General features: G+C 40.3%; 1 protein-coding gene across 1 annotated transcript; it reads left to right on the top strand.

Moving 5' to 3' along the window:
- The first annotated feature begins 6389 nt into the window (after nt 1–6389).
- pmp22b (peripheral myelin protein 22b) lies at nt 6390–14978 on the top strand. The gene is made up of 5 exons (XM_026178221.1): nt 6390–6542; nt 7282–7372; nt 7669–7750; nt 10771–10911; nt 12615–14978. Exons 2-5 carry the CDS (start codon nt 7295–7297, stop codon nt 12773–12775), a joined length of 462 nt encoding a protein of 153 aa, XP_026034006.1. The 5' UTR covers nt 6390–6542; nt 7282–7294; the 3' UTR covers nt 12776–14978.
- Nucleotides 14979–16838: the final 1860 nt, after the last annotated feature.

Here is a 16838-nt window from a genome sequence, read left to right as displayed (position 1 = left end):
CTTTTCTAGTCCCTAAGGACCCCAAAGCGCTTTACACAACCTGTCATCCACCCATTCACACACACATTCACACACTGGTGATGGCAAGCTACAATGTAGCCACAGCCACCCTGGGGCAATAGCAAAAAGATCTCTGATGTGGTTTCATACATGTATGTGTGTTTAATGGGTGTGTGCAAGCCTGCCTGTGGGCCATCTCCTAAGGCACTGTAGTGCAAAAGAAAGGGACCTTGTTGTCTAGTGCACATCAAAAGACTCCCTGTTTCACCACCTTGCCATTAAATTTATATTGACAGATAGCAAAAAATGAGCACCACCTCCTCCTCTCCTGGATTCTGTCCTTACTACTCTTGCTTTATTCTTCAGAAATACATAATAGTGGCAAAAAGTGGAATGTACATTCACTCTTATGCTGACTTTGAGGTTATGGATCCCTGTCTGTGTGGGACACAAATAGGTCTTTCCATTTGACCTGATCTACCACCCCCACATACCACATTTGGGGAATGTACTCTGGAATTCTTCCTGCAGTCCAAACATATTGGCAGTTTATTTTTAACAGCAGTTCTTGTTATAGATGCCCTATGCCCCATGTTATTATATGTTTCTTACATACCGTCATACCATGCTAAAGAGCTGATCATAGAACACTTGAGACTGTCACTGAGCGTGTTTTACTCCACTGTAATTACAGACCTGGACTGAGAAAGCATCGCTGAAGAAGACAAGTAGTTGACGCCACTAGGAGCTATTTTTTGATATTATGTTATATGTAAAGTAAAAAATAGCTAATTAATACCACATTAGGTCATAAACATGCCATAGGTGCCTTATAAACATTATTACTAACATCCATCCATTTTCTTCTGCTTATCTAATTCAGGGTCATGTTTGGGCTGGAGCCTATCCCACCCCGTTCAGGTCACCGGTCTATCACAAGGCTAACACAGAGAGACAGACAACCATTCACCTTCACGGCCAATTTAGAGTCACCAATAAACTTAACATGCATATCTGTGGAGTGTGAAAGGAAGCCAGAGTACCCAAAGAGAACCTATATAGACATGAAGAGAACATGCAAACGTCACACAGAAAGGCCTCAGCTGGCTGGTGGACCTGAACCCAGAGCCTTCTTGCTGTGCGGTGATGATAAACATTCTGTTTTATCTAGTCTAACAGGTCTTTGTTGTACACCTTGACACATATCCGAACATTTTTAAACATATCTCTCTCTTTGGTAAGTTGCCAAGGTTCCCCTTGCATTAAAAAACAAAGGAAAACTATTCAAAATCATCATATATGATAAGTGGGAAAATACATGCTACCTTTGTTGTCAAAAGTGGAATGGGCCTAAAAAGACAATGTGTTTTTAAGTTGAAAAAACTGTCAACTATAGATATTTCAGAGTCATAACTATTGGAGAATTTAAAGCTAATGTTGTTAGGAGGATGTGTTTTTTGCTGATGCAGCTATGCTGTTAGAAATAACAAATTTCTCACTTCATTTTCATTCATCTCAAACTGCTGGAGAGCGAGTTTGAACTGACAGCTAAACATTCATGGGAACCAGCTCTTCCTGCGGCTTTTGGATCTGTGCCTAAACAATGAGTTTACCCAAGAGGTTATTTGGAAACTCCATTTTGGGGCTGTAAACTTTGTCTTTCAATATAGGCTCAGTCAAAAATGTTATAGTCAGACCGTTCCATTGTTCCATTTGGAACCAGTTTAGGTGTTGTTTAGCTCTCCAAACAGCTTTAAAGACAACCCAAATGCTCATAATTCATAGTCCAACACCTCTGCTAGAATCATTTAAAGACCCATAGATTAACAACACCTTTGTATCTTTACAGCAGATAACGGAAAAGTTTAATCTATCTATAAAAACCCTTTTTTGGTGCCCACAAATTTATAGTCTTATTAATAGAACTAGGAATAAGACCAGCAAAGATCTAACACAGGATCCTTCCTCAAGAAAGCTGAAGAACCGTTCCTAAAGAGTTCTCTTACGAGAAAGCTTGCCTAAGATAGTTCAGACCATATTAAAAAATAATGGCAGTCACTCCAAATATTTACTTTCAAGCTCCTCAGAACTGTACAAATTTTGCCTAACATGCTGTATTTACATGTATGTCTGCACCTGTTTCAGTAAATCATGTGCAAATAGTAAAATATAAGGAGCTGAGAGGTGTCTCAAGAATTTTACACAGTACTGTGCGTAAGTTCAAATTCACTCCCTGCACTTAGACTCCTTAAATTCCATCAAATCAGTTTAGGGAGGTGGATCTGAGAGAAGAAATGTCTCAGGAACTCCGGGAAGCTGCATTAAGTAATACACGTAAGTTCTTCATCTGTGCGATAGCATCATACAGATACTGCTCTCACGTCACAAAGGTTAGGCTCTCTATAATCTATTAATGTGGACCCAACATGTGACAGATGTCACCAGTGTACACATGCTTTGGTCTTGTCACACTTCCCAACCCTACTGGGAGGAAATGTATCGATCATTATCAAAGGTCAGGAAAATTGATTAACTTTAACTGTATAACTGCATTATTTGGTGTAATTCCAGCCTCTTTCTTCTTCCCTGTTGGTGGCTTTTGTAGCCTTGGTACCCTTCCCTCCAAATGGCTGATATTGTTTAAGTTGGTGGCTTTATCTCTTCTGCACTGCCCACACCATTGTTCATTATTACTGGCTTGATCAGATTGTATTGCTGTATTCATATGTTTTTCTCTTTAGTTTATTTTTTTATTTTTTGGAAAATGCTGGAAAATATTAATAAACAGATTTTAGACACACATAAAAAGGTAGATATAAATTTATTGAATAGTTGATTACTGTTGGAAGCTGAAGGAAGCTGGAGACACACTGATAAGACATGTAATGTATGTGGTTTTTCATCCCAACTGCCAACTCTCTCAAAACCACAGAGGCACAGTCCTAAACTTTTGAACTTTCAGTCAACGTTATCTTCCCCCAGCATTTTGCAAGTAACCGGCTACAAGGAGGGAAGCACGATAAGATAGACGAGTGCAGCGACTAACCGAAGTTCAGGAATTGAGCAGAAAGAACACTACTCTTTAATGTGGAGGAGACAAGAGTCTCATGGGTCATTTGTGCTATTGACTAGCTACCATAACAATTCATAGCATAGATCTGTGAATCCAATACTTTGCATTCTCAATAGACAGCAGAATGGGTGGCTAATAGAGAGATGCAGAGGTCGAGAAACAATACTGCAGTCTTTCCTGCTGAATCACAGTGGGCTGATGATGACTGGGAGTTACAGTATGCAGTTTCGTCTGTCTTAAAGCCACACTTATTAGATTTCTGTTTTATTTATTTATATATCTGGCAACAAAGGAACAAGGTTCAGCTTCTCACAGCATATGAGTCAAGCTTCTGTTTGAATTTATACAAATACAAACTATGACCCTAAAACTTCCCATTTACAAACCAGAGTGATGAAAGACACCACGTGAATCAGGACCATATGATTTTGGACATGTCAGCTGACACATGCCTTTGAGAGATTTTAATATAGACATGAGATTGATTAAGAGTTTCCTTTTATGAGCAATGAAATAATGAAATTTCTGCAAACAGTGCGATTTTAGGGGATTTTGCAACTTGGCAAAAGGTTAGTATGCCATATGATGGCAACGATAAAGCTACTTTGGGATGATTTTAATTAAACCACCCACTTATAATTATCATTAACTGGTTCATTTAAACCTGACCAGGTTGTGTGTTTATTGTGGGTTTTCCTTTATGTGATAGAGCAGTTTGCTCCTTAGCTGTCATCTCCCATGTATAGTTTAATTAAAGTGTGATGACAACTCAGGGGTTGAGACTAGGTTACAATTTATCAGCACACAAACAGACGGACTGTATTTGCCTCTCATCACTCTTTCTGCTTCCTGTTTCCTGCATTTGTGTTCCTACCATCCTCCTGTTCCATCTTTACTTAGATTGTCTGTCAGTTCTTCACTCACACGTGACCTGCATGGCTCTATTTTATGGGTATGATAGTTACTAGATCATATGTGATCTTTTAAATTTAATAACTGTTAACATCTGGGCAGACTGGGGGTAGAAGAGCTGGATGGTCCAACAACAATATTGCTGCAGCAGGAAGAGAGCTATTAAACTGCAGCGACTAATAGTGACACTTCACATGCTGATTACACAAACGAGGCACTTTTGGCCAACAGCTGCCACAACCTGAAACACAAGGCAGGAGGCCTGTTCCCAAGTGACTCAACAGTGACGCAGATAGGCCCCCCCGACCCTTAAGGAGCATCAGCTGTATCCACTGTCTCACAGAAAATCTGAAAGATGTCTGCTGTGAGTATAAGCCATGTATTCATTCCAGTTAATGCTTGAGTCAAGATAAGTGAAAGAAAGCAGCCTCTTAGACTAACTTACCGTCGTCAAGAAGAAGATTGCTGTGGGTCAAAGCTCGCCTTCTGTTTTGCACTTTTTAGGATCTATTATGGTAGAACAAAAAATTTCTTTGCTGCCATCTGGATGGAGTTACTGTAACTCAATCATGTCTAGTTTCTAGATCCATGTCCTTGGGCTGATGTCCTATCTATGGTTTTGGTATGTGCTAACGTGAAGCTATGCGAAGCCATGTTAGTGACAGAGATGAAATGTTAGGAGCTGATTCCAAATGTAACATTATTCAGTATCTCACTCTGAATGTTTGCTATGTGGCTCTTCCCAGAGTGCTTGGCTTCAACCCCAGCAAACGGAGTAAACTTAACACTCCCGTGTCCTTTCAGCCCACTGATTGTCAGTCTTTTACAAACATTGACATATAAGGGATGGGAATGAGGAGGGCCTACACGGCTGCGCTACGGTTTTAACGAGACCTCTCCTCTGAATGTCACTGTAAACCATTATTGTTGACCATTTCACAGCTCATACAATCAGAGTTCAGGCCTGATAACCAGAGCTACTCTGGGTTAAATACACAGCAGATATCAGTGACACATACCAAAACAATCACAACATGCAAAGAGGTACTTGATGCAACTCAGGCTAATCATGTCAAAAACTTGGATTCAAGGAGTCCCAAAGCTCTGACTAAGAGCAGCACTTGATCTGCTCCTCTAACTGTCCCACCTCATTTTCATGTGAGTGTGAGGAACAAATATAGCAGAATCCAGGAAGTGCAAGCTAAGTGTTGAAGAATAGAAAGTGGACACTGACAGGGGGTTATGGGAGGTCAGTTACACCCTAAGCTACTCCACCAACCTGCTAATGTGAGGAAAGTTTGATAAGTTTGTGCTGCTCAGCCAAGAAGCTAGTGCAAACGTCTTTTAATGTTTGGAAGAGGAATTTTATTAGAAATGATGCTTTTAACATGTACAACGAAGGGCAGAATCAATCAAAAAGAATTGCCTTTCTAAATGATCGTAGTATTTACTGGTTACCTTGTATCTCTGTAATTCTGCCCTGAACACGATCCAGAGGGAGAAAGAGATAAGGCCATCAATTTATACTGTATAATATTTTCATGGTTAACTCCCTGAATATATTTCTTTGAATTACACTCGTTACAACACACACGTTTATAGAACTGACCAAAGTGCATACTTTTAACATCAGGGGTCCTTGTTCAGGGTGGAACACCATCACACTCCCACTGGATATGAGTCACGTCAAACAGAGGAGAGCCCCAGATGCTATCTCTCACTTGTGGTGTGCTGAGCATGCCCATCCACACTTTCATGCACGCAGTGAGTCACAGCGCGTAGTTCATGACTACCAGAGGGAGAAGGCCCACGCTACATCACATTACAAAACATTACAACCGAGTCTGTCACTCTGACTCCCGTGGTTTCCAAGGAAACGTTGCTTTTCATTGCCTTACAGTGTTGTACCACAAACACATAAGCTATTACATACGATATATGACCAGAAAAAGGTCTTTATTTATTTATCATTTGTTTAGATTCCTTGTATAAACAAGAAATGAACGTAAATTAAGAAAAAACCAACAACTAATGTCTTGCAATTCTTGGACAATTGTGCTTGATTTTCAAATAAATCCCCTTATTATTTAATGATATAAACTATAAATATGCCAAAAAAGAAAGTTTCAGATGTCTTATTACATTACTTATAAATATCTACAATATGGAACGCCAAATTAATTTCCTAATACCTAATACAACAAAAGATGAAAGAGAAACCTCGAAATCACATAGTTGCTGTTAGTTACCACGACAGCCAAACAATTACTACCAGGTTACTACACACAGTAAGTTAGTAACTAAGGCAACCCATGGCATTACGCATAGCGCGTCTATATTGGGAACACTGGCTGTGAACCAGAGGGTCACTCCATGACGCAGCGACGCACGCAGGGCGTTGTTCTTCCATAATGAGACTTTATAACAGAACGTCAGTCCTGGCATCAATCTAGTCTGAGAGCGACTTTTAGAACAGAGGACTACCGCTGTCGGACTCTTTTTCGGGCAAACTTGCTTTTGCTTCTCTTTTTGTGGACATACAAGCTCTACGCTCGAAGTAAGTGGACTTTGCTTTTTTCTAAACTTAGTTACGTTCAGGCGCACTCAGGCAGTTCCGGCGGATTAAAGGGAGAAACGAGATTTTCCCCGCGCAGACTGCTTCATTGCGCGTACACACAGACACGGGGGAATTGAGCTGTCACCGCAAATAAACTGGCATTAAGTTTAGCATATTAATTTCAACTATAGACAGAATTAATAAGCCTTTGTCTAATCGTGTTTCCTTCGCTTTGTTTTAACAAGTCATTTTGCTACCCGAAAAAAACCGAATATAACTGAAACAAATGCAGTTTTGTAAATGATATATGGCGGATTTAAGGAGTTTCAAAGAAAAAAAAGACGTATTATTATTTTATTTATTTATTTATTTATTTTTGCTTAAAAAAGCCAAGATTTTGTGTTGTTTGGAACAAGTTAAAGCAAAAAGGGTCCCTCCTGAGATAATCTTTAAAGTTTAATCATATTGACAAACTTGCTGTTACACTGGCTGTGACTCAAAGGCACCATACCTCTGACTATATGAAGAATATCGTTAATTATTTACCGTCTTTTGAAACTGATGTTATGGAAGGATCCTGTCATCTCAAACAGACAGTCTGAGATAAAATTTCTTAAAAGGCTGTCCGCGTTGAACGTGCTGCAGCGACACACCCATATCCCACCAATCTGACATCCACACAAATACACACACACGTACATTGACCGTCTGATTGTCTCCTCTACTCACTGCTTTCCAGATCATCTGTAAAGATGCTGCTCCTGCTACTTGGAATCATCTTCCTGCACCTCGCTGCTCTGGTTCTCCTCTTTGTGTCAACAATTGTCAGCGTGAGTGAAAATGACATGTTTACCCATGTCTCTGTTTGTTCAGATGTCATAGTGAGCATGCACACAGAGCAGGAGCAATTAGAAAGGCATGCATGTGCACTCAGTATCCTGAAGATATAAGATATCGTGGAGGATTACATGCAAACTGACTCTCTTGGAGCTGTTATGGATGTTTTACCTCCATCACTAAACATAAAATAATTATTATTCAACTTATTTATGTGTGTCTTAGGAATAGAACTATGCCAATGAGATCTATTTCTCTTATTGACTGAGTTGTATGTTGTTGCCACCAGGTATGGACAACAGGTGAATCTACCACATCAGACCTATGGATAAACTGTACTACCTCTGGATGTATCCCAGCATCAACTGGAGGTCAGATACCAGCCTCACTTATATTTTGCTGTTTGCCTTTAAACTGTTTGTTGACAATACAGTGGCTGGGGAATTTACTGGGAATTTACATGCTGCTCTGTTCTCTCTGAAGCTCAGTTTTAAACTTGCTTTACTTTAAAAATCCATCATTTACCTACCCTATGGTGTGGGTGTGTCACAGTTACTCTGGAACTGTGGTGCCATCTAGGGCAGAGAATTTGGCAGTGCTGTTTTGAAGTGCTAGCTGATAGGCTGCCACTGTATAAATAGTCGTGGTGCGATGTCCATATTCAGGTCTCGTGTTGGGAGTCCATAGTAACAGAGCTGTGGAGAATCAGGGTGGGGCTGCAAAGAGTATTTAAAGTTTTAAATCTATGTGCGTGTGTGTTTGAAACCAGGGAAACCTTGGACCACCGTGAGCAGAACATAGCATGCTGATAGTGGGTCACGCCCAGAGTAAGATCTTAGTGTCCCGTGTTAGCTTGCAGGGATCATTAGGACAATTTAAGGCAGCAGGTGCAGCGTTAGGAGATTTATGTACACAAAGTCAGACACTGGATGCTTTAATTAGAAATACTGATATTCATATTGATAGTAGACACTAAATACAAATATTTTACAATGTCAAAACAGTCAAAGAGTGATATATTTTCCTCTTCATGAATGTTCACTCTGCATCAGCTGTATGTTTTGCTACTAAAAGTGCCGTCACAGTGCTGCAAGAGCTGCTGGCTGTAGCTGGCTGATGTCATTTGTCTAGTATGAGCTGCGTTCAGCCAGTGTGTATTTTGTCAGGGGCAGCAGTGGTTGCACACTCTGCCAGGTAGTTTGATGGTGCAGTCAGTTTGTTTGACTTGCTTTCACTGGTGCACTGACGCAGAGTGTTTATTTAACAAGGCGCGTGTGCCGTTCCCAGGTCTTTGCTTTGGCTTTGAGAGATGGAAGATAGTGGTCTGCTCGCACGTTGGGGCCAAGCCTGCGTTCAAAAGAGCTTTTGGAAGCTTTGCTGAGCAATCAACTTTCCTCTGAACCAAATCATAATCATGGGCATCACAGTTATTTTTAGGGAATTTCTAAACCTTCAGTGTTGCCATGAAAAAAAGAAAAGAAAAACACACACACACACACACACACTGTGTGATGCCACAGTTATCAAATGCTGAGTGAGTTAAACATCACGTGCTTGCAGCCAGGAAAATTACTTCACAAAATTTACTTGCTCTAAATTTAGCGGTCGAGGAATGTCTGCTGCCCCAGCACAGACCTACACCACATAAACAAGTGAGGGAATACTACAGCAGTTTTATTTTTGCTGTTTACTGTTTTGGGAAAAGCTTCAACAGTTACTTTCCTGTTTTGAATTTCAGCAGAATCCTTTAGTTGCTCTTCCTGGAAGTTATTTCCGTAATAATAATGAACCCAGACCCAGTTTATGTTCATTTTTGAATGCGAGTCCCTCTTGGGTTTCTGTGTTATTTTGAACCGTGAAGCACGCCTCATGCCGGGAAATGCGCGATGTCACTGTTTCCTACTACTGGTCGGGAAAGAAGGAAGGAAGGAGGGCTGGAGGGCTGTTTATTAGAAATCAGTGTACTGTCGCTGCATTCACAAAATGTTATCACAGATTTATATATAACATTTGAAAACACGGTTATCATAGTGGAATCTAATTGTTGCGTGGGTGTGGTATCAAGCTGGCGACATTTTATGGATGGAGATTTGCAATGTGTCATGTTTCTTCCCATATCTCATCTATGAGCCAGTGGTCCTCGGGACATTCTCTGCTGCTGCCATTGTAGGAAACCTGACTCCGAGCTGGTAACTCTATGTAGTCATCATGCAGTTTCACCAGAAAAACTGTGATTGTTTTTTAAACGGCCACAGAATAAAATGCATGAAATGTGTTACAGGGTAATGAATTGTTGTAATGCTGAGTTAAAATGCGGTCAGTTAAAGTGAAAAACATCACACAAAGTAAGCTGTTTTATTGCTTAATCATCCTTGTTGTTCTTGAGAACGAGCACTAATAAATTATGCACTGTGCCTTTTTTCACTTTGTAAGTGCGCCTCCATTAAAACCGCAATATGCCTCTTATTTAAAAAAAAGTAAGAGAATCAATAAATCACAGATGTATGAGAATTTTGAAGTAGACAAATCCATATATTTCAATGTCAAACCTTCGCAGAGGCATGCATACAGATTGAGTTATATTAAAGAAATACATATTTTAAAGACTTATCTGGAGTACTTGCAGGCGTCAGGACTGGACAGCAGCTAGTGAGTGGCATTTGCAACTTATGCCAATACACACAGATCTAGGGAGATAAGAGCACAAAAATAGAAATAGTAAATGTGACTAAAGCGAAAGACTAAATAAGTATATAGAGGAAGGGAAAGCGCGAGTGCTTCAGGAAACCTGTGGGGCAGGAAGTGAGGTAAGGTGAGAAACCTGATAGGGCCTGATGGGGTAGGAAGTAAGCATGGAAAACCATCAGTCAAGAAATAGACACTGCTTGGAAGTCCAATGATTCCTGGAATGGCAGCACGAGTAAAACGCAAAAACACACAACCATACATGGAGATTGAGCACCAGTAGAGTAGATGGTGCATGGTGGACTCTGTCAATACAGGTGTCTAATGGGTTAATAGCTTCTAGAAGCCTGGCCTTGGAGGAAAAATCAATATGGCACATTTAGTCATAGGTCCTACTGTGAGGGGCTCACAGAGCTTTTAGAAATAAGATACCTAGGTTTCATTGTTAAGGATCCATTATAGATTCCCAGAAGTCAACAATGCCAGGGCTTCCTCATTATGTTTTATTTGTGAGGATGCTTAAATTCAGCAGGGGCACAGTACAACAGTACACTTTGGGTTTGGATTTTTTTCATTTCTGTCTTCTCATCCTGTTGTGTGTTCATTAAGTCAATCAAACATCTATTATGCTCTGGTTCATGATGACTGGCGTGCTGTTGCTGACAGGACTCTCTCTCTCTTTTCAACTCCCCTCTCTCCCCTGCAGAGTGGATTCAGTCGGTCCAGGCTGTCATGATCCTATCCATCATCTTCAGCTGCCTGTCTCTCGTCCTCTTCTTCTGCCAGCTCTTCACTTTGCAGAAGGGTGGACGCTTCTTCCTCACTGGAACCTTCCAGATCCTTGCCAGTGAGTTCATCACCCTTAACACATTCACATAATTTTTATATTACGTGAGTAAATATAATAAAAATGTATTTAAAAAATTAGGCATTTCATTGATAACAGTAGCAACCAAATAAATCAGCTTTTTTTTTTCAATTTTGAGAAGCTGAAAAATTGAAATCTTCTTTATTTTCCCAAGAATGACTAATATACATGGTCACTGAAATGTTTTAGAACACCGCAGTTCTTTTTTTTAAATTGAAATTTAAACAGCTCTCATCAAATGTGTCCCAACTTTCATTGACTACTTATAACCTCATCGATCCACGTGTAGGGTAGCATGAGTATTGTACTGCAAAAAGATGTGTGTTGCTATAAAAATTGCAAGTAAAAGGCAAATAACAAAGGAAGAGAGACAGAAGATCATAATGCTTGAAAGTGTAGGTTGTTCCTGTCAGAGAAATGGTGAAGAAACTCAATGTGTCAGTGAGTACAGTCACCTTCACCATTAAAAGGCACTCAGAAACTTGGAGAAACTCTGACAGGAAGTTGAGTCATCAGGTTGTGTGACAACCAATTCACAAGACCACAGCTTTAAATGTTCAGTTCAAGAGTAATCGTGGTAAGCAAGTCTCATTTTTGACTGTAAAGAGAAGGCTTTAAGTTGAAGGTTTGACGGGTTGAGCTGCAGCAAGAAAGCCATTGCTAAGATGCCAGAATAAGAAAAAAAGGGCTTGCCTGATCCATGAAACACAGCCAATGGACTACTGAAGACTGGAAGAAGGTGTCATGGACTGATGAATCAAGATTTGAAATCTTTGGTTGATCAGCCAAGATTTTCTTTACACCGTCACGTAAGCAAAAGGATGGTTCCCCAACATGTGACATCAAATGTCAAACATGAAGGAGGAAGCGTGATGGTCTGGGGCTGTTTTGCTGGATCCAGAGTCAGTGACTTGCATAGAGTAACCAAAATGGCTACCATAGCATTCTGCCATGCAGTGCCCTCTGGGAAGTGCATGCAAACTTTTGACTGGTAGTCTAGCTTCCGCACTACTCTGAACTGCATTAATAACACAGCAACACCTGGGTAGTCTCAAAAGGTGCTACTCATACAGTACAAATCCACCACCACCACCAAGAAACCGTTAGTGGATGCTCACTTTCCATGTTCTATTGGAGAGAATCAGATTTAGGTATGAGCCAGTTACTAATGGTTTTTATACTCCCCTTGTTCATTGTACTCCATGCCCTTTGGCCAGAGAGCATCTCTACTGCAAGTCCATTGTGTTCTCTCTTGGCAGCCCTTTACAAAATCCCAGGTTTTCTCTCCACGGTGCCAGCACATTGCCTGGCACCCAGTTGCCCACTCAACCAAACAGGAATGACACTGGGAACACTGCCAGCCGCGCAGTGTTCAAATGTCAGTAAGGCTGGCGGTGGGAGGTGTGGCGTGGGAGGATGGGGGGGTCTGACAAACAGATCGTGCCATGTCAGACAAGGTTGGTCGGTGGGCAGAGCTGGAAAAGCTTACATAGGCCACAATGGGGTTCAACAAGCATGAAAAAGTGTGATGTAATGCGGGGGAATGCCTTCTGGGAAACTGACCTGCTCGTTACTGCCGCCAAGCAGGGTTCAGCCCAGGACACAAGACACACAGAAACCTGATCTAACACTAAGATGATTATGGCCAGTATTATTAAAAAGTCACCTTTTCCCCCTTGCAGGTTTGTTTGTGATGAGCGGAGCCATCATCTACACGGTGATGAGTCCAGAATGGGTGCCGGAGGGAAATTCATTTGGCTACTCCTACATCCTGGCGTGGGTGGCCTTCCCCTTGGCGCTGATCAGCGGACTCATCTATGTCATCTTGAGGAAGCGAGAATGAGCCGTCACTCCATCCCACTGTTCCCAGTAACACCCCCCCCCCCCCCGCCCAACTGCAAGTGCTATCAGTACCCCTCTGAAGTATAACTCGTGACGCCCAACTACCAGTGGAGCCACCAGGCCAAAACACCAAGTTCACAGAAGGGGGGATTAATACCAAAAATCAAACCAAAACACGAAAACACCAATACTGTCTCAGTTTAAAGATGTATATAGTATCTATGGTTTAAAACATATTTATAACACTTTTTACATATATGTACATAGTTTTTGTGTTGCTCTGTCAATGGATACTATGAGCTTTATTTTAGCTGATTAAGTGCCTCAGTCTTTGTTTGTAATGATGAAATAATTATAGACTATTTTTGTTGTGGGATTTTTTTTTTTTTTTTGCCTTTTTTGTTTTGGTAATTGCCAAGTAATAAGTAAGAGAGAAAAAAAAGTGTTTCTTGAAGTATACTAACCAAAGTGCATGTATAGAAATAGAGAGGTTAATTAAGCATTTTCGACGGGGTTGCTTTACAAAAGAGAGTGGTAACATCCATGGATGTAGCATAGCCATGAATATGGATTTGGTCCTTTTCTATTTGTGAATTTGCAAGTTTAAGTGTATTTGTTTTCAGTCTTTTTTCCATTTCTTACTTTCAACAAAAGATGGTGCTATGTATTTATCATTCCTATTACTGATAGCAATCATTTACAGCAGAGTTGCTTTGTTATTGTTTAGAGTCAAACAGCTTGCCATTAATTAAAGTGAGACTCAGCCAGCGGTGCACTTCTACATCTAGTGCCGGGCTGCTTCTTTAGGGAACACAGCCGATTTCACTTTGCAGTGTCTGATTATTTTTTTCCCCCTTTTATCAGCTACTGTAAACGGCGGATAAACACGGTTGGGGTGGTGCACTAATGTAATCGAAAGTCACTTAGAATGGAATGTCAGTATTATTCTGCGAGTTTATAGTCTGATCACAGAGAAAGAACTTTAAATAAGCTTTTATTTTTATTCTTGCCTTAATTTTCCATCATTCTGATGTTTGTGTTCGCCTCGCGCGTATGGCTGTTCAATTCTCAAGAAGTCTTTGTAGAAAAGTATCAGAAAGAGCATAATCACTGTGGGGCATTATACCGAAAGGAAGAAGTTATACATTTAACGCTACTAGAATAAATGCCACCAAGTTGAAGCCATATAAAATATGAGATGATAGGAAAAACATGACTGAAATATTAACTCTATTAAGTGATAAAAGGACAGAGAGGTTTGCAGTAATGATACAACTGTCTGTTTCACATACTTGAAGTTTGACATGCTGCAGTCTCTGCCCACTGACGTTTAGATGGTTTTTTGTCTACTGTATAAAACCTTTACTGTTTATATGTTGTGCATAACAAATGTTTATGACAATCTAGCCTAAAACACTCACTTACTAAATAAAACTACTTTCACATTATCTAATATTGTGTATTCCACTGTTACAAGGGACTGTAACACTCTATGCATGTAAAGTAAACCGTTACATTTTGCAGATGTCATTTTGCTGTTTGCCCGTAAACTTTGAGACACACTTTTCTGAGCTCCAAAAGCTTAATGTGGAAAATGATGATTACTACCCATGTGTCGTGGCATATTTGCTATTACTGACGTGTGTGAAAACGTTTGAGATCAGTCGAAGACATCGGCAACTGAAACGCAGCCTGTAAATGTCTGTGTGCAATTTAGCCAGTCAAACCTAGGTTAGTGCGTGTGGTTGCAAATGCTGTATGCGACTTGTGTCACCCACACGGCGCACGATGCCAGCTATTCAAAACACGCAGATAGCGTTTCAGTGTATACTGTGTCTCTCGTGACATCAGACATAAGAGGACTGGGAGCATGTTCTGAACACTAATGAGAAAGCATCTGTCCTCCACTTGATGGCATCTCCTCTGAGATCCTCTCCCCTTCCAAAAAAGAACTACACTGTGTTGGATTCAAGTATTTCATTCTGAGCTTACACTAGATAATAGTCTGCTATGGTTTTTCAGCATGATGCTCTTCATTGGGTCCAGTTAGAAGAGACTGCCTCTAATGACAACTGCCCTCTTGATTATTTTGTGTAAAGCTGCCACTTTCAGCTGTGCTATGTTTACACCAAAACCAAATGCTCTTGATATTACCAAAAGCTACTTTGAATTTAACCATTAAAGGATGATTCTTGCCACCTTAATGGAGCTTACTGTGTCTTTCAGTCGCAGTGCACACATCTATAACATATCTAATCAATCTGAAGAACACTCAGCCGTTCTGACTAATGGAGTCTGAATATTCTGTTTCTATAACAGTCACTCCTCAGCTAGCACTTTTGCACTGAGCTGATGATGCGTCTAAATCTCCAGCAGTGAAAGAGTACACTCTAAAGAAAGATTCTTGTTGCAGGCTCAGGCGGTCACAGTCTCCTACTACTGCCCCCTCTGACATTCTAGCACTGGGTAAAATGGGAACACTGCATTCTGGTCTGCGAGCGTGTGGGTGTGTGTTGTTGTTGTTGTTTACAGACTGGGAAAGTCTCTGTGTGTGCAGATGTGCATACCACATTATACCATTCCAATGTATGATGTCATCATGGTGTACCCGGGCACATTTCAATTTCCTTAGGTCAATGTACATAGTTACAGGCTTAAAAATTTTGCATGTCCTGTGCAATACTGCCATCCAGTGGAAGCACACAGTAGCAAAGCCAACATTTACTATATGTCTCATACTAGATTAGCAAACACTGCCGCTGTGTGGTACAATTGGAGTACTGCACGTCATTTCACCATCTACCATTGAACCGAGAAGGGAGACCGACCGAAATAGCCTCTGGTGGGTGTGGCAGATCATATTCTTTTCTTAATGAAGTGTGTCAAACCTCGTTAACGCCTTATATGATGATTAAGGTTTGTCTGGAACTCAGCTTGTTTGTGACGGTACATCACTGCCATTAGTATGCATGTATGAGGTAGAGGGGGGTGATTCTGCCAACTAGTCTACTTTAGTCAGACTGATAAATGTGCCTCCTCCAAAGCCATTATGAAGCTTCTTCTGCACAAGACATCATCAGACGTAAAGGTAGAAGACAGATTACTCTTCTCCATTTGATAAAGTATTATTACCATTATTAATAATACAACAAAGCCAGATTCAAAAAAGAAATAGAGAGACTACAGACTGCAATTTAAATTCCTAAGCTCACAACAGAACTGACCAGTACTTCTTTACAAAAGAGATCTTTATTTTAAGGGACAGAGTTAAATGAAAATTTAAGTTAAAAAAGAAGAAGACAAAAACAAAGTAAAAAACAAACTAACAAAATCAAGTCAAGTCAAATGAGCAGACAGTGAAGAAATTGAAAATGGGCAACAGGTTACAGTTACAACTATATTGAGTATACTGTCACTTTTTACCAGTCTGCCATTGTAAATTCCAGCAAAGATTTCTGGCACAAGTTCACCTACTTCCAAGGTGCATGGAGAGGATGAAAAAAATCCCAATGCAGGAACTCCAACAACACTTAAGGGAAGAGGAACAACTTTATCGTCTGACCAACGCGTTTCGGCTTGTGGCCTTCATCAGGGTCATCCATGCTATTGTAAATTACAATTTCTCTAAATTTGCCTGGTTAAATGAAGGTTATGTACTGACTAGCTGCACCATCTTTTGGTACAAATCAGTATTACATAAGGGCAGCTAGCCTCGTTTCTGCTTCACTGCTCAGTGATCGTGTTGAACATAAAATAATAAGTTGTCAAGTTAAGATTAAAAATAGTCTAAAACCTTCCAAACACAAGAATTTACAACAAGTAGCTTTAAAATGCTGTTTGGCATCATCTGTATACACTTCAATGGGCCTAGATGGTTCCCATCATTAATTCTGAAGATATTTCCTTTCCATTTCTGCGATGTCTAACACAAAATTACCCAAAGGTGCTTACCTAGGTTTAAGATTTAAAACGATTCACACAATTTATATGGTCATCAAACCATTCCATGAAATTGCCTTACAGATTATGCTTATTCATTCATTTATTCAGAGGTTTTGCATTAA

The sequence above is a fragment of the Astatotilapia calliptera genome, chromosome 8, assembly GCF_900246225.1.
Source record: "Astatotilapia calliptera chromosome 8, fAstCal1.2, whole genome shotgun sequence".
Lineage (NCBI taxonomy): Eukaryota > Metazoa > Chordata > Actinopteri > Cichliformes > Cichlidae > Astatotilapia > Astatotilapia calliptera.
This window is presented reverse-complemented; position numbering and strand designations above follow the sequence as displayed.

Bases quoted from the DNA above. Each gene is read 5' to 3' on its own strand.
- pmp22b (XM_026178221.1), top strand. From the start codon at position 7,295: ATGCTGCTCCTGCTACTTGGAATCATCTTCCTGCACCTCGCTGCTCTG. The intron at 7,373-7,668 runs GTGAGTGAAAAT...TGTTGCCACCAG, and splicing joins TTGTGTCAACAATTGTCAGC to GTATGGACAACAGGTGAATC. The intron at 7,751-10,770 runs GTCAGATACCAG...TCTCCCCTGCAG, and splicing joins TATCCCAGCATCAACTGGAG to AGTGGATTCAGTCGGTCCAG.